Below are 21,049 nucleotides of genomic sequence, written 5' to 3' on the forward strand. Positions count from 1 at the left end.
GCCCATTGTCAAACGCAGGCGACGGCCTTATCATCGTCGCCGGGCCCCCATTATTCCTTTAAAATTAGCCTTCAAAGCCCGTTTTAACCTCGCGACGTGCTTCTTTTGTTATCCGCATTGTGTTTTATAGTTTACAGGCCGGGGCTCATTTTATTTCCATACTTGTCACGAATAGTCCCGATAACCATCTGAGTCGACCGCGATAGGGAGCTTTAGCTGTTGTTACACCTTGCTTTTAAGATATCAAAATTTAAAGTTTCACTGAATTGTACATGTGTTGGTATGTCTTTTCTTAATATAAATGTCTATAGTCTATCCGGCGAACCTACGGAGTAATAAAATTCGATGGGCGGCAACTTTGGTCGACCCGCATTACACTGTAAAACAGGTACGTAAAAGTGAATCGAGACATGAGACCCGAGAAGTCCTTATATTAGAGAGAGAAGAAGATATTATATTGTAAAACGGACCGGATATAGACCAATACTAATAGACGGAGCGGGTCAACCCCTCCTAATTTTCGCTTTTATTACTCCGTAGGTTCGCCGGATAGACTATAGTAAATCTAGTTCATGAAACCAAATTAGTTGTTCAGAAAATTTCGTTTAGTTTTAAGCTGGCTCGAATGCACATTTGGTTGGTCCACTTTTAGGGTATTTTGTTGTGAGGATGGTGGACGAAAACCCCAAAATCACCAGTGTAAAGGTACGAGTCCACTGGATACATTAATTGTATCGCAACAGTATTGCACAACATTGTTCGATATAAAAGTATCCATCAGTAGACTCGTACCTATTAAGTAATTAGAGAAGGTCCCTCTTAAAGAAGGACATTTTAATAAAAACAAAAAATTTAATCTTCAGTTGGACTTTAGTTTGCACTACGGTATTTGTTTACGTTTAACGTTTGAGTTGCTGCAAGTCCCTACTAACCGAGATAATCATCAGGAAAGAGGGAACGGCTGCAGCTGGCCGTTGCCGGTAGACGGTATCGCGTTTCCTTTGACACTTGACAACAATAACAATAAACACGCTGCTTATCGTCCCCGACTAAATTATTTATCTGCTGGGCCGCGGTTGCCGATGCTAATCGGTCCCGCCTCGCCTTTCTTCCTAAATCTGAGTGCCACTTTTTTTTTGGTCCTTTCCTCTCTGCGACCAGACAAGTCGCGCGGATTTAAGTTTGGTGGTACTGGTGGCCGTCGCTGCTTTGCAATCAATGTCCACAACCGCAATATAATAAGTTGACGTTCCTAAAATATAGCTATAAAACCCGTAATTGGCCGTATTTTATCATAATTAATGTTTACGGTCGTTTCGGAATGGCGCTGTAAATTACTCATTCCGCGGATGGTCGTTAAAATCGTCAAGGTCGTTAATTTATCTTTTTTTTGTCCTGTCGAATTTCCATCAACACTTCGTAAGGAGGGGTGAGAAGGAGGGAGGTAATCCATTTGCGTCGTTCAAGACACCCGCGTCAATCAACCGGATCATTAGGAAGCGAATTCCCGTCATCCATCATTTGCCTTCCGACCCCTTTTCTCCGGGTTCATTCAGACGCTTCGTTGGCAATTAGCCGCTATCTTGTTACCTCATTATCTCGTTCGCCTCTGGAAATAAACCAACCCCAAAATTTCACAACTGGAGAGAATACAGGGTGTTCATATATTAAATCCAAAATTTCTCAATATCTATTATATTCTCAGTTGTCTGCTTTATGCTTTTCTTGTTTTTAAAATAGTAGCATTTATCATAATTGCCTTTCTGGAAACGTCTTATCCATAAACCCTCTCATTTGATTCTTGACATTTTAGTTCACTGACCATGTCAAGTATCAGATAAAAGAGAAAAGTCCCTGTATTTCTCTCACATTTGTAACTTTGCATGATGATCTAGCATTATGGGATGATATCTTTGGTTGGTCGACATTTAAATTCTTCAAGTTATGGTCGTTTCTCCTGTTTCCATCGATTTTATCATCTGAACGGCCTATATACAAACTATGGCCAAAGTTTCCCTGTATTGTTTGAGCTGAAAATGCCAATATCAATTGAATGCGATGCACCAGAGTTTTTAGGAAAATTTTACATGATTATTAACAGAAAAGCAATAAAAAAGATACAGGCCGCATTCGTTTTCAAGCTCCATGGACCGAGCAGAGCGAACTTGACATCATCATTACGTAATTTGACAGTTGGTCAAATTGTAGTTTTGCCAAATTACATCATCTTGACGTCAAATTCACTCTGCTCGCTCCATCCATACGACCACTGATTGAATAGACTTTGGGCAAAGCCAAATAATGTATCAAAGAAAATGATCAAGGGAGATTCCAAAATGTATGATATTCAGTATAATGTGAACAACCTTTAATTAGCTGTGTGCGACATTGAAAAATTTCGACCTTGACAACCTTAAATTTTTGATGACTGACATTGACAGTTCGTTTCTGTAACATCGGATCACGTTTTTCGCACTTGTTATTTCAATAGCAGAGAAGAAGAAGAGAATGTTGATTATTTGGTCGTCTTGAAAGTTCCAAGGTGATTCTGTTTACGACATTATTGATCAAGAGAGAAGATGATTCTAATCAAGAGTTATAAAATGTGACAGTCACCTATCTTCGATTATCAATCTGTTCTGTCACATTCAGAAGTTTTTACAAGAGCGTTGATAATTTTGACAACAGATGCATATAACTGTCCAAACCTGCAAACAATTTTAATTGAATGAACGAATAAAATGGAATTTGAGTACAAGGTGATGTACGATTCAGGTTACAATTGGTTCGTACACAGATTGAAAGTAAAGCGGAAACAAAAATCAGATTCACACCAGTAAAGCTGCAATTTTCGTAGATCCGTCGGGAGCAACTCTATCAAAGGGCGCCGGAGCCCTTAATGCCCTTTCAGTCGTTGTGCTTTAGTGCGGTTGACAGCCGGAATCCGAGGCCCGTCCCGTAATTATGTGGAAAACGCCCGGATTTTCCGGGGATTTGTCGTCGGCAGAACGAGATTTTTCTCTACTCCTTCCACTCCCTCTCTCATGACCGACAACTTGTTCCACGACCTTATTTTTCCTCTCTCATCTGGACCGTCAGAGAATTAATCACAAACAGTCTGATTAGCGGCGACGTGGATTGATGACCGTCGAGGCGATCCCAACAAATAAGAGACGATATAGCATCGATTACTCTTCCCTTTGCGTACGCTTTCCAACATGTCGAAATCGGTTATTCCGTGCTGTTGCTACCGGAGATCAAAGCGGCCCCGACGATCCATCATTACGACGTCTACTAAAGAGGATCATTTATTATCCGTCCTCGAGGCCCCCCCTTAGTTTCTATTCGAAAATATCTCGTGACGTTCAGTCACTGATTTTCTGGCCTAAAGTGATTCAAATTCCAACACTTTACAAGGTTTAATGATTGTTCATGATTAATTTATCAGAACTTGGACAAGTACGTTGTCTATGGTTGTGTTTTTATGCACCTTTTTGACATCAAAGCGATATATCCAAAATTAGCCAGAAAGTATATAATCTAATAAATATGTCGTAAGATCCACGTCCATGTTTCCTAATTCTTATCCACTGATTAAGAAAGATTTCATCCAGATATTGTAGGACTTCTGCAGCATAATGAACCTTTGCGCCATCTGGTTAAAACCATAAACTTTCACAATGGTGAAATCTGTACTATATGTATATTAACCGAATGATGCAGCATCAATGGGGTTGTTCCTATAGATTTGGAGAGGCCATTTGTACGTTCTAAATCTTAGAAATGAGTACAGATGTTGCATAACACCTATCATGTCTATTATTGTTTCACAAGAGTCTATGTCGTAAAAGTCATTTCTTGTTTGAGACCCTTCTACTGCTGATGAAAGTTTGGGTTTTCATTATTTTTCTATATTCAACAAGGGTAGTCCTTTTCTGAGGAAGTTGAGTTTAGTAGGTGGACTTTGACATCTTTCTAACCTGAATGTTTTTCTTGAACGTTAGTATCCCACCAGCTGCGCCAATTCCCAAAATACTCTGCTTTTGTTCTCCGATAAACATACTTTCATAAGAACGACACTGTCTCAGTGTCTGATATCAGTATATCAATCAAAACCACACATATTTCACGGGCCTTTCAAGTAACCGTGTCGACTCAAACATATTCCGCCTTGTTAACTGTTCTTTTCTTGTTAACATCGAAAATTCAACCGCTTTCCGCACGAACGACTTTCTGCACATTACAAAATCGTCTCGTTAAAAAAAAGAGGGCACGTCACTGGCCTGGGTCTTATCGGCCCCGGCCATCCAACAAGTTATAAGTAGCCTTCTCCGTGTTTAGTTAAGCCGAGTTATGATCGGTGTCGGCCATGTTGATGGACGGCCTTCGCATAAAGATGATTTATCGTTGCGAACGTGGGATCTGGCCAAAAGTTGAAGTCATCATTACCCAGCCTAATTATAGTGGTACATTAAAACAGCTGGATCTGGCAGCAAGACAGTCTGTTATCAAGTTTACTGCGACTTTTCAGGTTCTTATGCTAACACGTAACAGGTGGCTTTGGTCACCAACCCAACAGCCCTGGTAAGAGTTCTTACGAACGAAATAAGTGATTCCTTTACATTTCCCACTTAGCGTTACAATGAATTTACGTCCGCAGATAAACATGTACACTGTAATTACCATTACCGATCGAGTTACGACTCGATAATATTTCAGCATTAGAGAGATTACACGTCGCGTTTCGTTTGTTTCCCGCGTGCGATAACCGGTAATTTATGTAAAGCCACCTCGGATTGGGTTCGCGGACAGTGGCGTTCCATGTTCGGACACCTGATCAAACACGTCCAGGGGGGCTGCCACCGGTGGTGTTCTTTTTTGTTTTCTAGCCGAGGGTGAAATATGAGAAATTGCCTGCAATGTTGTGTGTGTGTGTGTGCCTGTCTGACACAATAATTGAGTGTTTTGTTTGGCTTGTCAACGGGGACGAAACCCGAACCGCAACGGTGGCGGCCGGAATCCTTTTGCGGCCGCTTAATTGACAGCCCAGGGTTGGAACACGTCGACGATTTTATATGGTTAGAGTAGTCCTAGTTATATTCATCTAGAGCTAGGAGTTTCTGCCAGGCAAAACGCCAATCGCAAATTGTTCTCATATAGTTTTAGAAATAAGTTGGTGCAGTCAGTAGGATGAATTACGTCTGAGAAAGGTGGTAGTTACACTTGTTTTGGGGCAGCAGTTTAAAGGGTTTGTTATTGTTCTTTATTCCAGTTTATCAAGGTATTCGCAGTATCTGCCGGATCTGTGGAAAGGTACCTGTCTTCCGCCAGTGACTTTCAGGTTCCAGCGTCTAATATCGTCGTCTAATTAAAACGCTGAATTTAACTTTCCCTTTTCGTTCCTTTTGTTTTCTGTTTTGGTGTAATTAGTTCCGTTTTTTAATCCAATTTAGAAAATAGTTAACTCTAATAAGAACTATCTATAACTGGATAATCACATCAATTTGATATAAAATCTACCTTGCTTCAAAGGTTCAACCCACGATTTCTTGACACATTCGTCGTTCGTTATATTAAATCAATACGATATCGACTTTTTCCAAACTTCACTATAATCTTGACGGCATCTTTGCTTTAAAATTTTTTATTTTTTCCTTGTCTAAAAATTAAGTTTTTCTAATACCGTGCGTAGTTAACACTTTGTTCAAAAATCAGTGGTACTAAACGGTTATACGAGTTGATTGCTTGCCTTGACTACCAAAACAGTAATTCGTTGCATATAAATATGATTTTCTTGTATCTTTATTTCTAGAACAGTTTTCTACTTGCTGAATAACACTGTTTTCCGAAGTCAAGTGTGTCAAAGTCTGGTCATCTCGTAGGCCAGTCGCAATACAACTAACTATTAAAACACTTGCTCCGTTCAATTGTGACAGTCATGCTGAGTAATGAAAAAAACTAAAAGTCTATTTATAAGAACTCGTGGTGGAAACATGACAAGCTAACTGAGAACCGGCCTGTCACTACGAACAAGCCCTTTCTTTTTCGGCGTGTCGCTCCGCCGGACAGGTTAACAGACTTGAAGAGGGTCCTTTCAGGCTTCTTTTGTGCGGTGTGGCACAGTAGCACACCGGCTACTTTTTATTTTTTAATACCCACGGCCCACTTTGTCTGTTTCGACGCTTCTGAGGACCGCGTTGAATCGTCCACCCTGGAAAAGACCAAATTATTAGTCAGGAAGAGGGAGTAAACGGCCTCGGCTCTTAACTAAAACCTCCATTAAAGGGAAGTTCATTAAATCTTAAACGTCTCCGAGGGTCTGGCGGGAAGACGGATGGCGCTGCGGTCGCCCTGGCCGAGGAATTAACCGCACATTATAAATCTTCGGGATTACGGTCTGGAAGTTCCCGAGCCACTGTTTCGGACGGCTTTATCCCGACCCTGTAAATCGAGAGCTTAACGACGGTAAAAGAAACGATGGCAAACGGTAAAGGAGCATTCGTCATAGCTGCAAAAGGGAAAAAAGTGTCAGCGCCCCGGCAATTACGAAAATTTGAATTCATCGACGGGGTAATTCCAGGCAGGCCATCAATAAGGAACCGCCGGCGGGGCGCAAATCCGCGCGAGCTCCGCGTAAAATACGTTCCAATTTCGGTCTGATAGATGGCGGCACTGAAAGCCGACATTTGTCTTCATCGTGTAAATCAGTGCTCCCCTTGGCAACTTTACGACCACCAGTCGATTCCCCTTGATGTATTACTACACTTCCTCCGTGCATAATCTTTCAAACCTCTTTACAACTTCCACCAAATTACTTTCAACAGTTCCGGTTGTTCCAGTCTAGGTTAGTTCCAAAACATGCCTAACTAGACACAAAGTATCAGATAAATTTGTAATGTTGGAGGAGTTGACAAGTGGTCGTCCGGCAGCTCGTTCGAAACTGATGAGGCCATCAGTCTAGGGCGACGCTGAAAAATCGACGCCCCGCCGTCGTGGCCCTTCTGGCACAACCGACGCTCGTTCCGTCCATTTATAGACGTCAAAATGACATGTGTATGTGTACCCGGCCATATATCTTATTACAAGCTCTAGCTAGGATTTTGATTCCCTTTTCGTTAAACTTTATTCCCTCTGTGTGCAATAATAGTCCGCTAAATGTATGTAAAACACCCTTTATTTACGTCTGAGCCAGGTAGTATTAAGACCCAATTACGGGAATTAAAGCCCACTAGCACTGTGTATGAGACTTTACGAGTTCATTAGAATGGTTGTTACAGTTCTGTTAATTTCGCGCAGTCGGTAGGATAACAGCTTCAGACGTAGGTGCAGATAGACAAATGCTGTTTTAAGTCTGCCTGGGTGGATTTTTGTTATTGACTTCTATAGGCTCTAAGCTGGTAAAGAAATTCTCGAAAGAATTATTGATAGAAAAAATTGACAATGGCAGGTTCCTGTCACATTCTACAGACCTTTCTCTTGATAACTTCTTTCCCTCGTTTCAAGATCTCTGTCATAGAACTGTCTAAATTTCCATGTACTCGTAATATAGAAAACTAACTCTAATGTAAAGTATTCTAAAGAACATGTGTGGTACAACAAATCGGATATTTTAAAGCTCTCCCGGATAGACGTTATTCTGGAATGGACCACATATGAGCCGTCATCCATGAATGATAAACGATGGAAGCATGTGTGTAATGGAAAGTTTATCTGCGTTGAACAGAGCCAGCGTTGTGTTATTTTATATCTATATTCGGTTGACGTTGATGTATGACAATCGGGGGGTCCGGACGGTTTGCGAGCGCGTGTCTGATTGATAGCTTGTGCGGTGTTAATTTTTCCGAAAAACCTGGAGAAAAACTCACCCCCTTTCCCCCCTTCACGAATTGGCCGTAATAGAGAGACCGAAAATCGCACGGAGAGAGATATTATAGTAAAGCGCTCCGCTCACCCCAATTATCACCTTCCCGAATTCCGAGCAGCCTTTAGACGGCGACGCTTTACCGTCTAAATGCGCCATTTCCGCTCCTTAACGATGATTAACGGCTCCGTTATCGTCCTTCCAGTTGCCATAAAGACGCGTTAAGGACTTGTATTATTGAACTCGTATATTACAGAACTACTCCCCTAAATATGAACGACACCTAGGTTGAGAGAATGGTCTCTTGTTCTAGGGAACCCTTACAGCCTTGTCAGTCCTGCAACCTGAAAGTTTTTTTAACTTTTTCTCTTCATCGAGTGATTTCGTTAGAAGGAAATGTTTATAACACATAAAAGCTGTGCCAAAAGTACCACATTAAGATATGGTGAATGGTGAATCGGTGAATGTGCACTCCAACTACTACTCATGGACTATGGTCGTAGGTGATTAAAATCAGTCAGTTAGTTTTGTAGTCTTATGGAAGTGTATAGTTACTGAAACATTTTTGTTAGCAACTCAAGATTTAAAATCCAGACAAAAATTGTCTACAATCCAAACTTAATATGAATACAAAAAAAAATTAGATTATTTTGACCTGTACTTCTGACTCTTTCTACTCCTCCTCATACTATTCTATGGATACATAATATACTATTCTATATCACAAATTAAATAAGAGCACGCACTAATACTTAATACTAATAATGATAAGTAACTTTCGTTCCAAAGAGATATAGTCTTTTTACTTTGAAAAGATTACAACCGTTGGGAAAATAATTTGATCAAATCGTTTGTGCAGCCATATGACCGTAAACTTTTTTCTCAGTTTCAAAGCGAAAAGAAAGTTTCTAATTCCCAGATCTAGTTATCTCAAAAGAGCGGCGATTTTCTTTATTGGAAAAAAGTGGACACCTCTCGTTCTGTAAGGAGTGGATTCGAGCCACGTCCGAAAAGCTATCATAATAAAACCGCACCCGCCTAATCCCGGGGCCAAAAACGGTCAGCTCGAAATAAAAGCGTCATCCGAGAACCGGGACCAATTTGAGAAAATCCCGATGGGGCTGCAGAAATCATGTCTTCAGATAAGATTGGAAAAGTTCAGGCGCTTTGAGTGGAAGTTATGGGCCCCGTAACTGCTTATTGAACGATCGGAGAGTCCGTAAACGTCGCTCGGGGCACGTACACCTCTTCGACAGCGTCCTCATTTTATGAATGTACAAACGGGATAGATAAAGTTCGACGACAGGCCAGGAAGAAAAACTGTGGCGGCATTACAGAGAGGGAACCAGAATAAAAAACCGCTTCGAGGGCTCGAAGGTTTACGTTGAACGGAGAGTAACGTGCAGTCGACATTCCACTTCATATTTAATTTGGAGCTGTCAACGGAGTTTTATGGCCCAAAACGTTCTCCGTTCCGTCTCTTTTCTTATTCTTACGTCTGCCGCTGTCAGCTAAATAGAGAAAGCCGCCGAGCTTCCAAAAATGGAGTCTGAATTGAGACTCTTGCCATCCCACCGACTGCGCCAAACGTTTCGACTTGACTCTAAAAATCTCCTATGGAACCTATCTATGCAGCTAGAGAACTTATTCTAACCTTAACACATTTTTATTCTCCATCTGATTATAATTGACGTATTTTTGGCATATAAACTATTTCTGGAATAAACATAAGCACATGATGGACATATACGTGGTATGTATTTACTTATCTTCTTCTTCAACTACTTGGCATATTCCAGATATACATTTTTGCAATGTGGACTGTCAAATGTTTTGGATCTTAAGAAATTACTTTACTCGCTGAAGAAATATAACTTCCGTAGTTAAAGACTTCCGTCAATTTCGAGTATTTCAACCAGTTTTGATCTTTTATTGCCAACTCGAAATCTCTTTCCAGTCCTAGAAGTTCAGGAATTTCCTCCCTAACTGAATTGGCAACATTCGGTCTTTTCAAAAACTATCAACATCACGTAGAAGTAATATAGTTTCTAAGATAGATGTTAGATACCACATTTTTCCAAACATTATGACTTTTAGAATACCATGAGCACCCTTCCGATCTTATAAAACGATTGTATATTTTTGCCTACTAAACCTAAGTAAACACTTGTATAGTTAGTCCTTGAAAAACCTAGAAACGACAGGATTTTTTTTGGTCCATTGTAAAATGTTTGTACTGTATTTGTCCCCGATTCAATATTACTAAGTGTGAAATTCGATAATTCTTAGTTACGTCATAGAAGAAGGGTTATGACCTGAAGACCTGAATATGGTAAAATGGTGTTAAGGAGAAGATTATTATTCGTGAAGCAAAATAAATTGATTTTGTCAGTTTCATTCCTGTAAACATATTTAATAAAGTTTTTAAAAGTCTGGGACAATCTTAGTTTTAAGTTCTACCATCTTCTTTCGTTGGTATTGTTGTGACTAAATCTCTGTATCTTCCTTGCGTTCCCAATGAATCTACTGTTTCAGTTCTTTGAAGCAATATTGCTGCATTCTGGTAATGGCTTGAACCAGATCGTGACCACGCAAGTTTCTGGCATACCGAAATACTAACAGAGCAGCAAAGAGCTCAAGATGTGGAAACTCGTCGAAACGGTCCCCAGAGGAAATGGAGGCGCGCCTGAGGTGACAGCAAATTTTTCTTGTTCCCGCATCATTTTAATTTTAATTTTAATGAAAAAAGATCGGCGGATGTCTTGGAGGCCCGTCCCAACAGTCAACGAGACAAATTGGTTCATTAAGTCGTCAAGCGATCCCCGCTTCTCGGAATCGACCGGAGGTATTTCTGACTTTCTTAATTATTTCTGAAAGATCATTTTACATAAATGAATGACGCGATAGGCTTGTAACCCGCTCTGGAAACGCAGAACTACATAAGGGCAGGGCACAGTCGGAAATTTCCGAATGATTTACGGAGCCGTTAGCGGGAGCAGTTTGTCATAGTGGCGGCTGCGGGCTCATTATCGCATGCAAATTTAGGTGGCGTGACTTTCGGACATAATGAGCGTAAATTACGTCGATCGCAATAATAAATATACGTATGCGTGCGTTTGTTCGAGGAGCCGTGTGAGAACGAATGACGGGAAACGGGCCGTAAATCAAACATAATCCGCGGGTCATCGACGATAACGGGACGAACTAATTAAGGAAGCCACTATGTTTGTTTCTACGTCTATCTATGAAAATTTACGGCCGCTATAAAGTCAAATCAACCGCCCAGGTCCTGTGAGAGAGAGCTTCCCATTTGCAGTTTATCCAAATCGTGGAGGGTTAATGGAGTTTTTTGAGATATTGGAACGGTTCGCATGTTGAACTGCCTCGGCCGACGTAAAAGGGAAATAAAGACTGAGTGCAAATTGGAGCACGTTCACTTTACAAGTCTGATACATCAATTTGGTTCAGTCGGTAGGATTCTCGTCAGTAGATTGATCGCAATGTGTTACGAGAAACTGGTTACGAGTATTAAAAAAAAGTTTTGTTAGACTTTCTATTTAACATTAGAAATTTTTAGTACATTTAGGACGCTTTTCTTACACCAATAATCACAAATCGTTTTAGGCAAGATACCAGGCTGTAGTGTCCCGTGATCAGCTGGCTGCCCTTTAAGGACACTGGCAATTTTGTTCACCTGGAAAACAACTCCTCTCAATTTTGCCATTCTCTCAGCCATTCATCTATCACCCAGTCCCCTATCTTCTTTGTAGCCTTCTGTCTTCCCCATAACCACAAGACCTTTTCTCCTTCCCATCTCGCATTTTTGCCATTTTTTCTTCTCTCGAGTCTTGTGCAACACCTACGACGCACATACAAAACTGCCACAAAAATCTCTGGGGGGTTTAGACACACAAGATTTAGTGTAGATCAGTTTCAAACATTTTCTTCTGATGGAGTATTATTAGTATTGTTCCATCTAATTTCTACGAATAGGACGGTAGCGATTTCAATTTGATTTAATGCTGTATAAGTCGTCCTATAGAATCCTGCAATCTTAAGGATCAGCTAAAATAGCTCATTTTGCACACTGATAACTGACTTGACTGGCAAAGCTAGTTATCGCCCTGAAACCGTCAATTTGGGAGAAGGGTGTGTATAAGAAGCAAGGTTCAAATACAAACCACACCAGAAAGTTATAATTATATCATTTAAGAAAGAACAATGTGAATAAATTAAACTTACACCACGATTCACTGTACGCTACTGGATAGCTAAAATAGTTTATACTAGAGTATCTCAGCAGATAAGGTCAAACGATCTCAGGTGTCAGAGACCTTCCTGTACACATAAGAGCTCATTTTGCACCTTATTGACAACCATAAACAAATTTTGGAAATATAATTTAAACCAAACCAGCAACTTAAGTCCTTCCAGAAAACTTAAGAATACTTTGAGACATAATACATACAACACAAGGCGATTTCTGGCGCAGTCAGTAGGATCACAAACTCATAAATTGTTTGCGGTAAACATACCTATTTATCAAAAATGATTCGGTTCGTAGGACCATAATTATGAAATAGAGTTAAAAACATCTGACAACAACGCACTAAAGAACGTCCCACGGTGTCAAATGGTATTTCTGAAATAATAACAAACTGCTTCCAATGTCCCCGTTCATCAGTCACGCCAAGGACTTGACGGCATCATAAAAAAAAAGATTAATCGCCGCGTACAACGCGCGTCGTATTTCATTAAACAAACAATCGTAATTATTATGCGGCTGTCGTTATTGATTCGGTGATGAATGGTTCGAAGGCCTTTGTTACGCCACAAAGCGGGTATTTCTATTTTTTTCCTGTTAGTTTACGTGGACCAATCGGGGCTAATAGGTCGAAAACGTCACTGAAAAAAAAAAATCGTTTTTGTTTTAGGTTCGCGGCTCTCTTTGATCTGTTGCCATATCAACATCCGTACATCAACCTAATTGCTCGCATCCGACTTCTTTGAAGTCACAACGACGGACGAATGTTTATCCTCGACTTTTTCGTGGTCTTGACGGGTAAAGACAGAGGCGCCGATTGAAGGTCCAACTAGAGCGGCAACATAGGCAAGCCGGCCAAAGTGTCGACGCCACTGGCAACACCGAGTCCATTAACAAAGCGACAAGTGTAAACTGTTTCTGATGTGACAGGCCAGCTCACGCTTGATTATTTTTCAGACAGATGTTCCTCATCACATGACAGCGCTTCAAAGGGATCGTTAATGGGGCTTCCAGATTTTTTTGACGTGCTCTCTTTATTTTATGCTCAAAGGGATTTAGATCTGTGTTGTACCCGTTAAGTTAATCAACTTTTTACGGTTTTTTTGGCGCAGCTTGTAGGATGACACACAACAAGAAACCCACGACGTGCAACTTATGGCCGCGGCCTTAGCTCGTTTTTCACTCGGCCTAGTGATTTATAGGACGCGCCTGGCCACTAATGACGTGCATTTTTCACAACCTCCTGAAATATGACGCGGTCCCCGGATGCCGAGAGGCCGCGTCCGCAATATGTCGTGATTTAATACCGGCGGCGACAATTTCGTTTGCTTTATTCCCCCCATTCTATACTTTAACTGCAACCCGTTTAGAGTTGTTGAAAACCACGCCCAACGTGATCGAATTGATCTTTTTGATTACCTAAATAAATTCCCGCCTCCTTATCAATCTTTTGCACAAATTAACGAAGCGCAACTGGCAAGTGGGTCCTCAAAACGAGTTATGACTTTTCCCCGTCCATTTCACAAGCAAAGTGGGTGGGGGAGGTTTTGCAAGATTGAAAACTGGCCCTTGTGCACGTCCTCACGCCCCGGACGGGGCTAAGGAACGATTGAAATAACTATTTCCCGCTCTCGTAAATTATGTTTTCGCAGGCTAACGAGCGCCAGAGAGCTTTGATAAATGCCCCGGCCTTCCATTAGAATAAGTGCCCCAATATATTTCCGCTGATTTATTTGTTTTTGTCGCTCCGTGAGAGTTTGCCGCCCCCGGCAACGTTTAATTTGGTTATAAAAATTGATGGCGTCTCTCCATCTTCTCCCGGAGCCCCCCCGTACGACAGACGCCTCGTCGTTTCGAAGGAGGGCGCTATGCCATTTTGTTTTCGTTTTATTCTTTTCAATCACCTGGATTTGTTTGAGAACATTGGTCCTTTGTTCACATGGGGACTGTAGGATAACTCTTGTAACATTTCGAAGCTCTAAAAGGCAATACTGAGAACCCTTGATAATTGATTGATTGATAATTAAAGAAAACACATTTGGCAAATCTGTACTACCTCTGATTTGATGTATACTTGTCATAGTTAGAATCAAGCGCCGTTAAATTCACCTACTCAAGTTTTTTTATTACTCTGTAAATTGGTCCTTCAAGCCGGAAGTAGCAATTAAAAAACCGTGTCAAACTCCAAAACAACATGTGAGTGAGTACTGATGACAGTCTGAAACTGCAAAGCGTAGTTAAATGTTCTCTTAGTTAAAATCCTTTCCCAAGTTAAATAACTCGTTTCATATGACCCTATCAGGTGCACTTTTCCTGTTTGGTCCTTCGAGCAGGAATTGACATAAGATATTTATGTAGCTCAAAATACTTTACATATTCTTTTTACAGTAAATTTGACTGTTCTCAATCTTTTTGTATTGCCCTTCTAAAACTCTGACAGTCTTAAGCCTGTCTGCATATACTCAGTTAAGCTTCCACATCCACTTTTCGGTTAATGGCCTCAAATATCTACTTATACGTTCGTATAAGCAATAACAAACACCCTCATAATTGTAGTGTAAAGTACTCCAACTGTTAAACAATACCCCTACAGAGTTCCTCTTTATGAAAAGGTCTCAAAGTTGTTTTGCTTTTTATTTGCAACGGTAAATAAATCACTTGCAGATGTATTGAAGCGGTTACGTTGGGGAAGTTTGTGGTCTTCAATACGAGTCCTTATCAAGCGGAAGTATATTGAAAATTCGCCGATTTGTTCAGGCTAAAGAGTTTTCTTTTGTGGAGAAGGTGTGGGTGTCCTTACCTAGAGAAAAACGGACGAACAAAGAAAAGTCGGACTAACGGTCGAGGCAAAAGGCGCACGGGGCCGTCGAGCTGTCACTCAACGCGAACAAATTGCCGTAAGGTTCTCCTCCTCCCTTTTGACGACTGGCAATTTACCAACACATTTATAACAACGGAGCGGCGGCTCGTCGATACGGCCTCCATCAGGATGATTTATGAGTCGGAGCTCGCCTTGGCGGGATTTATTATCCCGAATGTCGGAGGTTACGATCCGGAGAAGAAAAATTATCCTGTTAGGCGCTCCTGCTGAAGGATAAAGGAAAGTGTATTGATATTGTCGAGAAAAGGATGTTTTATTGGGGTTATATAACGCTCCACGACGTTTCGCTCGCTCATAGCCCGCTCCTTCGATTATTAACAGTTTCGATTCCTCTTCTCTCTCTTTTTTGGAATGGAAAAAGCCGATTTCCTATACGAACCAAAGTGGGATCCGGGGGAGGCTTTCTCCAATATTGGGTGATTTACGTGCGGGACACGCTGCTCCGGATAGGACGCAATATGTCCGGTCGCCGATGTCGGCCATAACCATTAGGTCGTGGAGAAGTGGCCGCTCCGCTGACACCGAGAGCCAATATACGCCGATTTATAACCTTCGGTCCCGGATTGGGGCCGCTAAATCCTGATAGAAACTTTCCGCCGGTCGCTTTCTGAATTATGAACGTCGTTTGCCTTGTCAAGCATTTTTCGTTTTCCACTCGGTGATCGAATGTTCCAGTAAAAATGCTATACGATTCTCTAATTCTATAAATTGCGACAAACTTATTACTGTCAAAACTCCAAAACTTATCCTACCGACTATGCCATTTTTTTCCTGAACAATACCAAGCTTTACGCGCAAGTGGTGCAAGAAGAAACGTCTTATAATGCTTCTAGGCTACCAAACGCAATTGCAGTACCACAAAGAGTGATTCGTTATTAATTGTCTGGACACTTACAGAAACAGCTTACAGACGCAAATCTATAGTTAACGTAATTGGAAGCATTTACTCTAAAACTTATGAATGTCCATGTTGATCCATCACTATGCTGCACAGCTTAAAAAAATCCTCTTTTGTAAACCTCTCCCTAGCACTCAAGAATGAACGGATATTAGTGATTGAATATTTTATACATTGAATACTTGTGCTGCTATCTGTGTCGTAGACAAAGGGGATTATAAGAAAAATATAATTATTAGCTATAACAGAGTGTTTATTGAATCAGTGATGGAACCAGTGGCTTTTGTCGTTTTTAACAGAAGCTGAAGAAGAAACGGCAGAAGTTAAAGTTGAGCAATCAACATCAGAGGCAATCATAATAAAAAGGGGAGTGAGGCAGGACTGTATCCTATCACCACTTCTGTTTAATTTATATTCTGAAACTATTTTTAGAGAAGCGCTGCAGGGGGTCCAAAGAGGAATCAAAATCAATGGAGTCATTGTTAACAATCTGAGATACGCCGACGACCGATTTACAAGACTTAATGAACCGTATAGTAAGCCACAATGAACGGCATGGACTATTCACGAATGCGTCCAAAACTAAGCTTCTTGTTTTTTTCAAAGACGAACATAGTTGCCAATTTGTCCATTAACAATATACAGATAGAACAAGTAAATTCATTCAGATACCTAAGGACTATCATTGATAATCAGTGCGACCCCAAGATCGAAATAAAAGCACGAATTGAGCAGGCCAGAAAAACATTTTTCACGAGATCCGAACTGAGCCTAGAACTTAGAATGCGCATGATCAGATGTTATAAATTTTCAACCTTGTTATATGGTAGTGAAGGATGGAGTCTCGATGCGACTACAGAGAAAAAGCTGGACGCTTTTGGGATGTATTTATACCGCTGTATGTTAAGAATATCGTGGGTGCAGAGAATCACCAACTTGGAAGTCCTTGCGCGGATGAGAAAATCAAAAGAACTGATGCTGAGACTGATCATTGAAGGAAAAATACAAGGAAAAAGATCAGTGGGAAGAAGACAAAACTCCTGGCTGAAAGACTTAAGAAGATGGTTTGGATGTACCTCAATTGACATCTTCAGAGCTGCTACATCCAGAATAATGATTGCCAATTGGATCGCCAACCTCCGGCGGGAGACGGCGGATTAAGAAGAAGAAGACCCTTAAATCCTCTTCAGTTAGTTTCAGTTTCGAGAACATTATATTGACCTTTCACAGCAGCAGTTAAAAGTTATAACTTCTAAACCTCAAGAAATATCTCTTTTCTTCATGTGATTTGTGATCTAAAAAATTTGACAAATTGGCAAAAAGAGGGATGTGGTCATATGTCAGAATACACTTCAAAGAACATTCATATAAAAAGAAATCAAGATGCTGATCATAAAGAACATACTTGTCAAGTCCATAATCCCCAGAACAGCTATGACCTACCCGAAGCAAGCAAATGAAGACAGCACTCATCATCATCATTATTATTGTGCGAACATTGTTGCTCGTATCTCGTACAGAGAGAGGATTACGTACTAGCAGGGCAGGATCATTAATATCGGTACGACCGCGGCCAGGTAGGCAAAAGCCTATTAAGACATCCCCGTTTTTTTGATAAATGACTACAAGAAAAGATGACACCGACAAGCCATTCCTTTCAGCGTGAGACTCATTAGCATTTTCGTAATAAGTGGACGCTTATTCAATGCCGCTCGGCGAATTCAAAGCCAAATCACAGCCAATCTAATTTGGCCACTTACACTTGGAACAGTGACACTGGATTTCCAGTTCCAAACTGCGGAATGAAATGTTTACTAAATTGACTTGGAGATACTAAAAAACAACTGAGTTTGCACAAATGTGTGAATTGAGGCTTTGACCGAGTGATCCGACCGTTTCGACGTAAGCCGGCAAGTCTCACGCGAATTTATCAGAGTCGGGAGATAGTGATTAATAGCGCCGAGCCGTCTTGTCTAGGAGTAAATAATTGCGCACGGTGGAAAGCGGTGATTAATTTTATCTCTCCTTAAAATAATGGAAACGGCTACAATGAGAAACACCGTGTTTTATTAGGAGTAACGAGCGAGGGAATCGGCAATTTAGTTTCGCCTTAATGTATGCGCCGCGCGTTTTATAGGTCGCGCGCGCTGACAAACTGCACGGTTTTTTCTGTAGTTAAACGATCTTAAATTGGTGGAAAATCCCGAGAATACCAACGAACAAGAGTGTTTTTAAGTACGGCGAGTTCTCGAAATAAATCCAGAAATGTATACTTACCGTTATTATATTTCCTGATCCTTCAAGCCGGAGTTTCTTCAAACTAACCGAAATTTCTTACCATTCATCAAAGTAGCTTAGCTTAAAACCTACAAAACAAATTAGCTTTAACCAGGAATGTTGAGGATCTATTGACTTCATTCCAAATTAACAATCAACTTGAACATTTTTCCTCTTAAACGCTCCAAAAGAAGTAAAAAAGAACATTCCCTTCCATATCGTAGAAAGAGTGGGCAATAACCGGGGGAGAAGGACTGGACGTAATGACGCAGGTCGCACGTGCTCCAAATGGTCCAAAATAAGAAATTTTCGGGATGCTGCACGAAATTGCCAACTTTTATGTGCGGACACAATCTCGGCTTAATTGCCCGGCCGTTGTTGGTGTTAAGTATTATTACATTGATAAAAGTTCAATTTCAGTTTATACTGGCATTCTTGATGATCATGGCGCAGTCAAACGGATCATTTTCTCATTCACTCAAAGCCAATTTTGATGATCGTTAGTCTTGATAGACTGATCCACATTTTGCTGTCTACTTCATACTCTATTCCAATTTAACTGTCTTAATTTTCTGTCCTAAAAATTATCAAATACAGCCTCCATTGTTAACTCAGTTTCCGTTTATGAATACTTACTTAAAAATTGTATAACTTGCTGTTAACAACAAAGCTCCCATTAAGATCATCATAGTAGCAAAAGTTTAATACTTGTTGTGACATCTAATGGTCAATTAATACACCTAATCTAAAGTATAGTATTAAATTAAACAGACAAAAGTACAGCATTGGATGTGGCGTCATCTAGTTATTTTAGATTGCACTGTTATAAATGGCATGGCGTTATCTGCATACCTATATCCTATAGAGGTTAGGATCAATCTTTTGATTAATAAGTGCAGAGTCGGTATTACAATGAACTGTAAAGTATAAGCACAAAATAAATAGCTAAAAATGTAACCGTTTGGTGTCAATCTTAATTGATTTTTCTTGTGTCTAGAAACAAATCATATTATACTTTTCTGGAAACCAATTGATATGAAATTTCTAGAAATTAAAAAAAAAATAGGTACATACCTTTAACATACAGTCTTGAACAGTACTGGCGACGCCCTCTCTAAATTTACAACGAAAACTGTGCTCTAATGGCCATCTATTGAGCAGTACCAGAACTTGACTCTTCTACATGATAGTTATTGATCCTCGTGGTACCAAATAAAGCCGCATCTGTAAGCGTCAGTTCTGAAACTGTGTTGCCAAACCTACTAACTTTTGGGTGTTCTACTAGTACAAAAATTTCACTTTTTATACTTTTAACGATATTACAGTCGCAGTCATCTGTGATCACAGTTTATAATTTATTGTTTCTTTAAAAAAATCTCATTATTTGTCGTCTTACGGGACATTTTTCGATATCCATTGATTTGTAGCAAACAATAACTGCCAACAACCTAAATGTATGGCAATCCAGCACTTTTGTTTGTGTTTACATTATTTACCTTCAAAGCCTGTATTAAACTGGAAATAAACTCAATAAAAAAGCTTCAAACTGTCATTTCTAGGTCCTAAACTGCAGTCAAAAATGGTGAAAAGTACACATATTGTCTACTCATAAATTGCACACTGAAATTACTCTGGTAAATTTTCAGCTAGACAAAGAAGTGAAGGAGCTCCAACTACTTCAGCTGATCAGCCGGCTGAGGAGTTTTCTGTGGAGAAAATCCTAGACAAACGCACTCGAGATGGCAAAGTTGAGTACCTTCTCAAATGGAGAGGCTACAGCCAGTAAGCTAGGTAAGGGAAACCCACCACACTGTGAATTAAGTAAGTTGATGCAAAACAGTGATGACAACACATGGGAACCTGAAGAGAACCTTGATTGTCCTGACTTAATTTCCGCGTATGAAAGTCAGTTTGAACGCACGTTGGCTGAAGCTGAAGACAAAAACAAAAGGAAGAACATTACTGAAGATAATCGACCCAGAGGTTAATAATCATTTCTATAGTCTGTTGAGTAAACAATCACTAAAATGGCGTTATACAGGGTTTGAACGAGGACTGGAACCACTTAAAATCGTAGGAGCTACAGACGCAAGTGGAGAACTGATGTTTTTGATGATGTGGAAAAACTGCAAGGAAGCTGACCTAGTCCCAGCCAGCCAAGTCAGTCTTCGTTGTCCTGAAGTAGCTATAAGCTACTATGAAAACCGCACAAAATGGTACACTAAAGACACTGTAATTGAACTAGACTGATTAAAAATCAAATACATTTATTTTTATGAATTTTCACTTTCCTTAAACTTACACTTAGTGCATGTGTAAAACACTGTCTGACCTTCATCCGCCGATCTGAGCTGTAGCGTGGCGTAAGACATTCTGGTGCAACCGCAATTAGGGCACTTACGTTCCACTACAGGGCCATCTTCTTCAGGCTCCTCGCTGTGCTGATTTCCTAGTTTAGTGGCACGAGAATTAAAGTATACTGTGTACTGGACTTTGGAGTCGCCATCGATTAACACTGTAATAGGTTGGTTAAGAAAAAGAAGGGGGAATATAAATTAATAACTCACTTTCAGGTTGGAACACTTTAGAACAAGTGTAGCATGTGATATCTCCCGTGTCTCTTACTGCGGGCAGAATAGAGCCGCAGTCGGAGCAAAAACCGGCCACTTTTTGGAATGAGCTCGACATTGTTTTTCTTTTAAGCTGTTTTTATCCAAAGTGCCCCCTTTTCTTATCAATAACCTAACTTTCTGACTTATAAACATAAACTTTTCAGGTTATGTTTTGCTGCAACGGTTTGTTTATTTTGACAATTGACAGCGTTCGGCCAGGGTCAGTAGGCTAATTTCTGTAATTTAATAAAGTAGG

General features: G+C 40.4%; 2 protein-coding genes across 3 annotated transcripts; one reads left to right on the forward strand and one right to left on the reverse strand.

Annotated features, from left to right (window-relative positions):
• Window positions 1-19,488: 19,488 nt before the first annotated feature.
• Window positions 19,489-20,452, forward strand: LOC145740449 (chromobox protein homolog 1-like). 2 transcript variants are annotated; one of them, XM_081996034.1, is made up of 4 exons: window positions 19,489-19,770; window positions 19,828-19,963; window positions 20,004-20,164; window positions 20,223-20,452. In XM_081996034.1, exons 1-4 carry the CDS (start codon window positions 19,761-19,763, stop codon window positions 20,429-20,431), a joined length of 516 nt encoding a protein of 171 aa, XP_081852160.1. In that variant the 5' UTR covers window positions 19,489-19,760; the 3' UTR covers window positions 20,432-20,452. The 2 variants fall into 2 exon arrangements, with proteins under 2 accessions (XP_081852160.1, XP_081852163.1); XM_081996037.1 differs by having other exon boundaries at window positions 19,519-19,770; window positions 20,022-20,164.
• Polr1H (RNA polymerase I subunit RpI12) lies at window positions 20,432-20,970 on the reverse strand. Its single transcript, XM_081996038.1, has 2 exons — window positions 20,749-20,970; window positions 20,432-20,696 (listed from the first exon to the last, which is right to left on the reverse strand). Exons 1-2 carry the CDS (start codon window positions 20,867-20,869, stop codon window positions 20,455-20,457), a joined length of 363 nt encoding a protein of 120 aa, XP_081852164.1. The 5' UTR covers window positions 20,870-20,970; the 3' UTR covers window positions 20,432-20,454.
• Window positions 20,971-21,049: the final 79 nt, after the last annotated feature.

The sequence above is a fragment of the Ips typographus genome, linkage group LG1 (assembly GCF_016097725.1).
Source record: "Ips typographus isolate SLU linkage group LG1, UJ_Ityp_2.0, whole genome shotgun sequence".
Taxonomy (NCBI): Eukaryota; Metazoa; Arthropoda; class Insecta; order Coleoptera; family Curculionidae; genus Ips; species Ips typographus.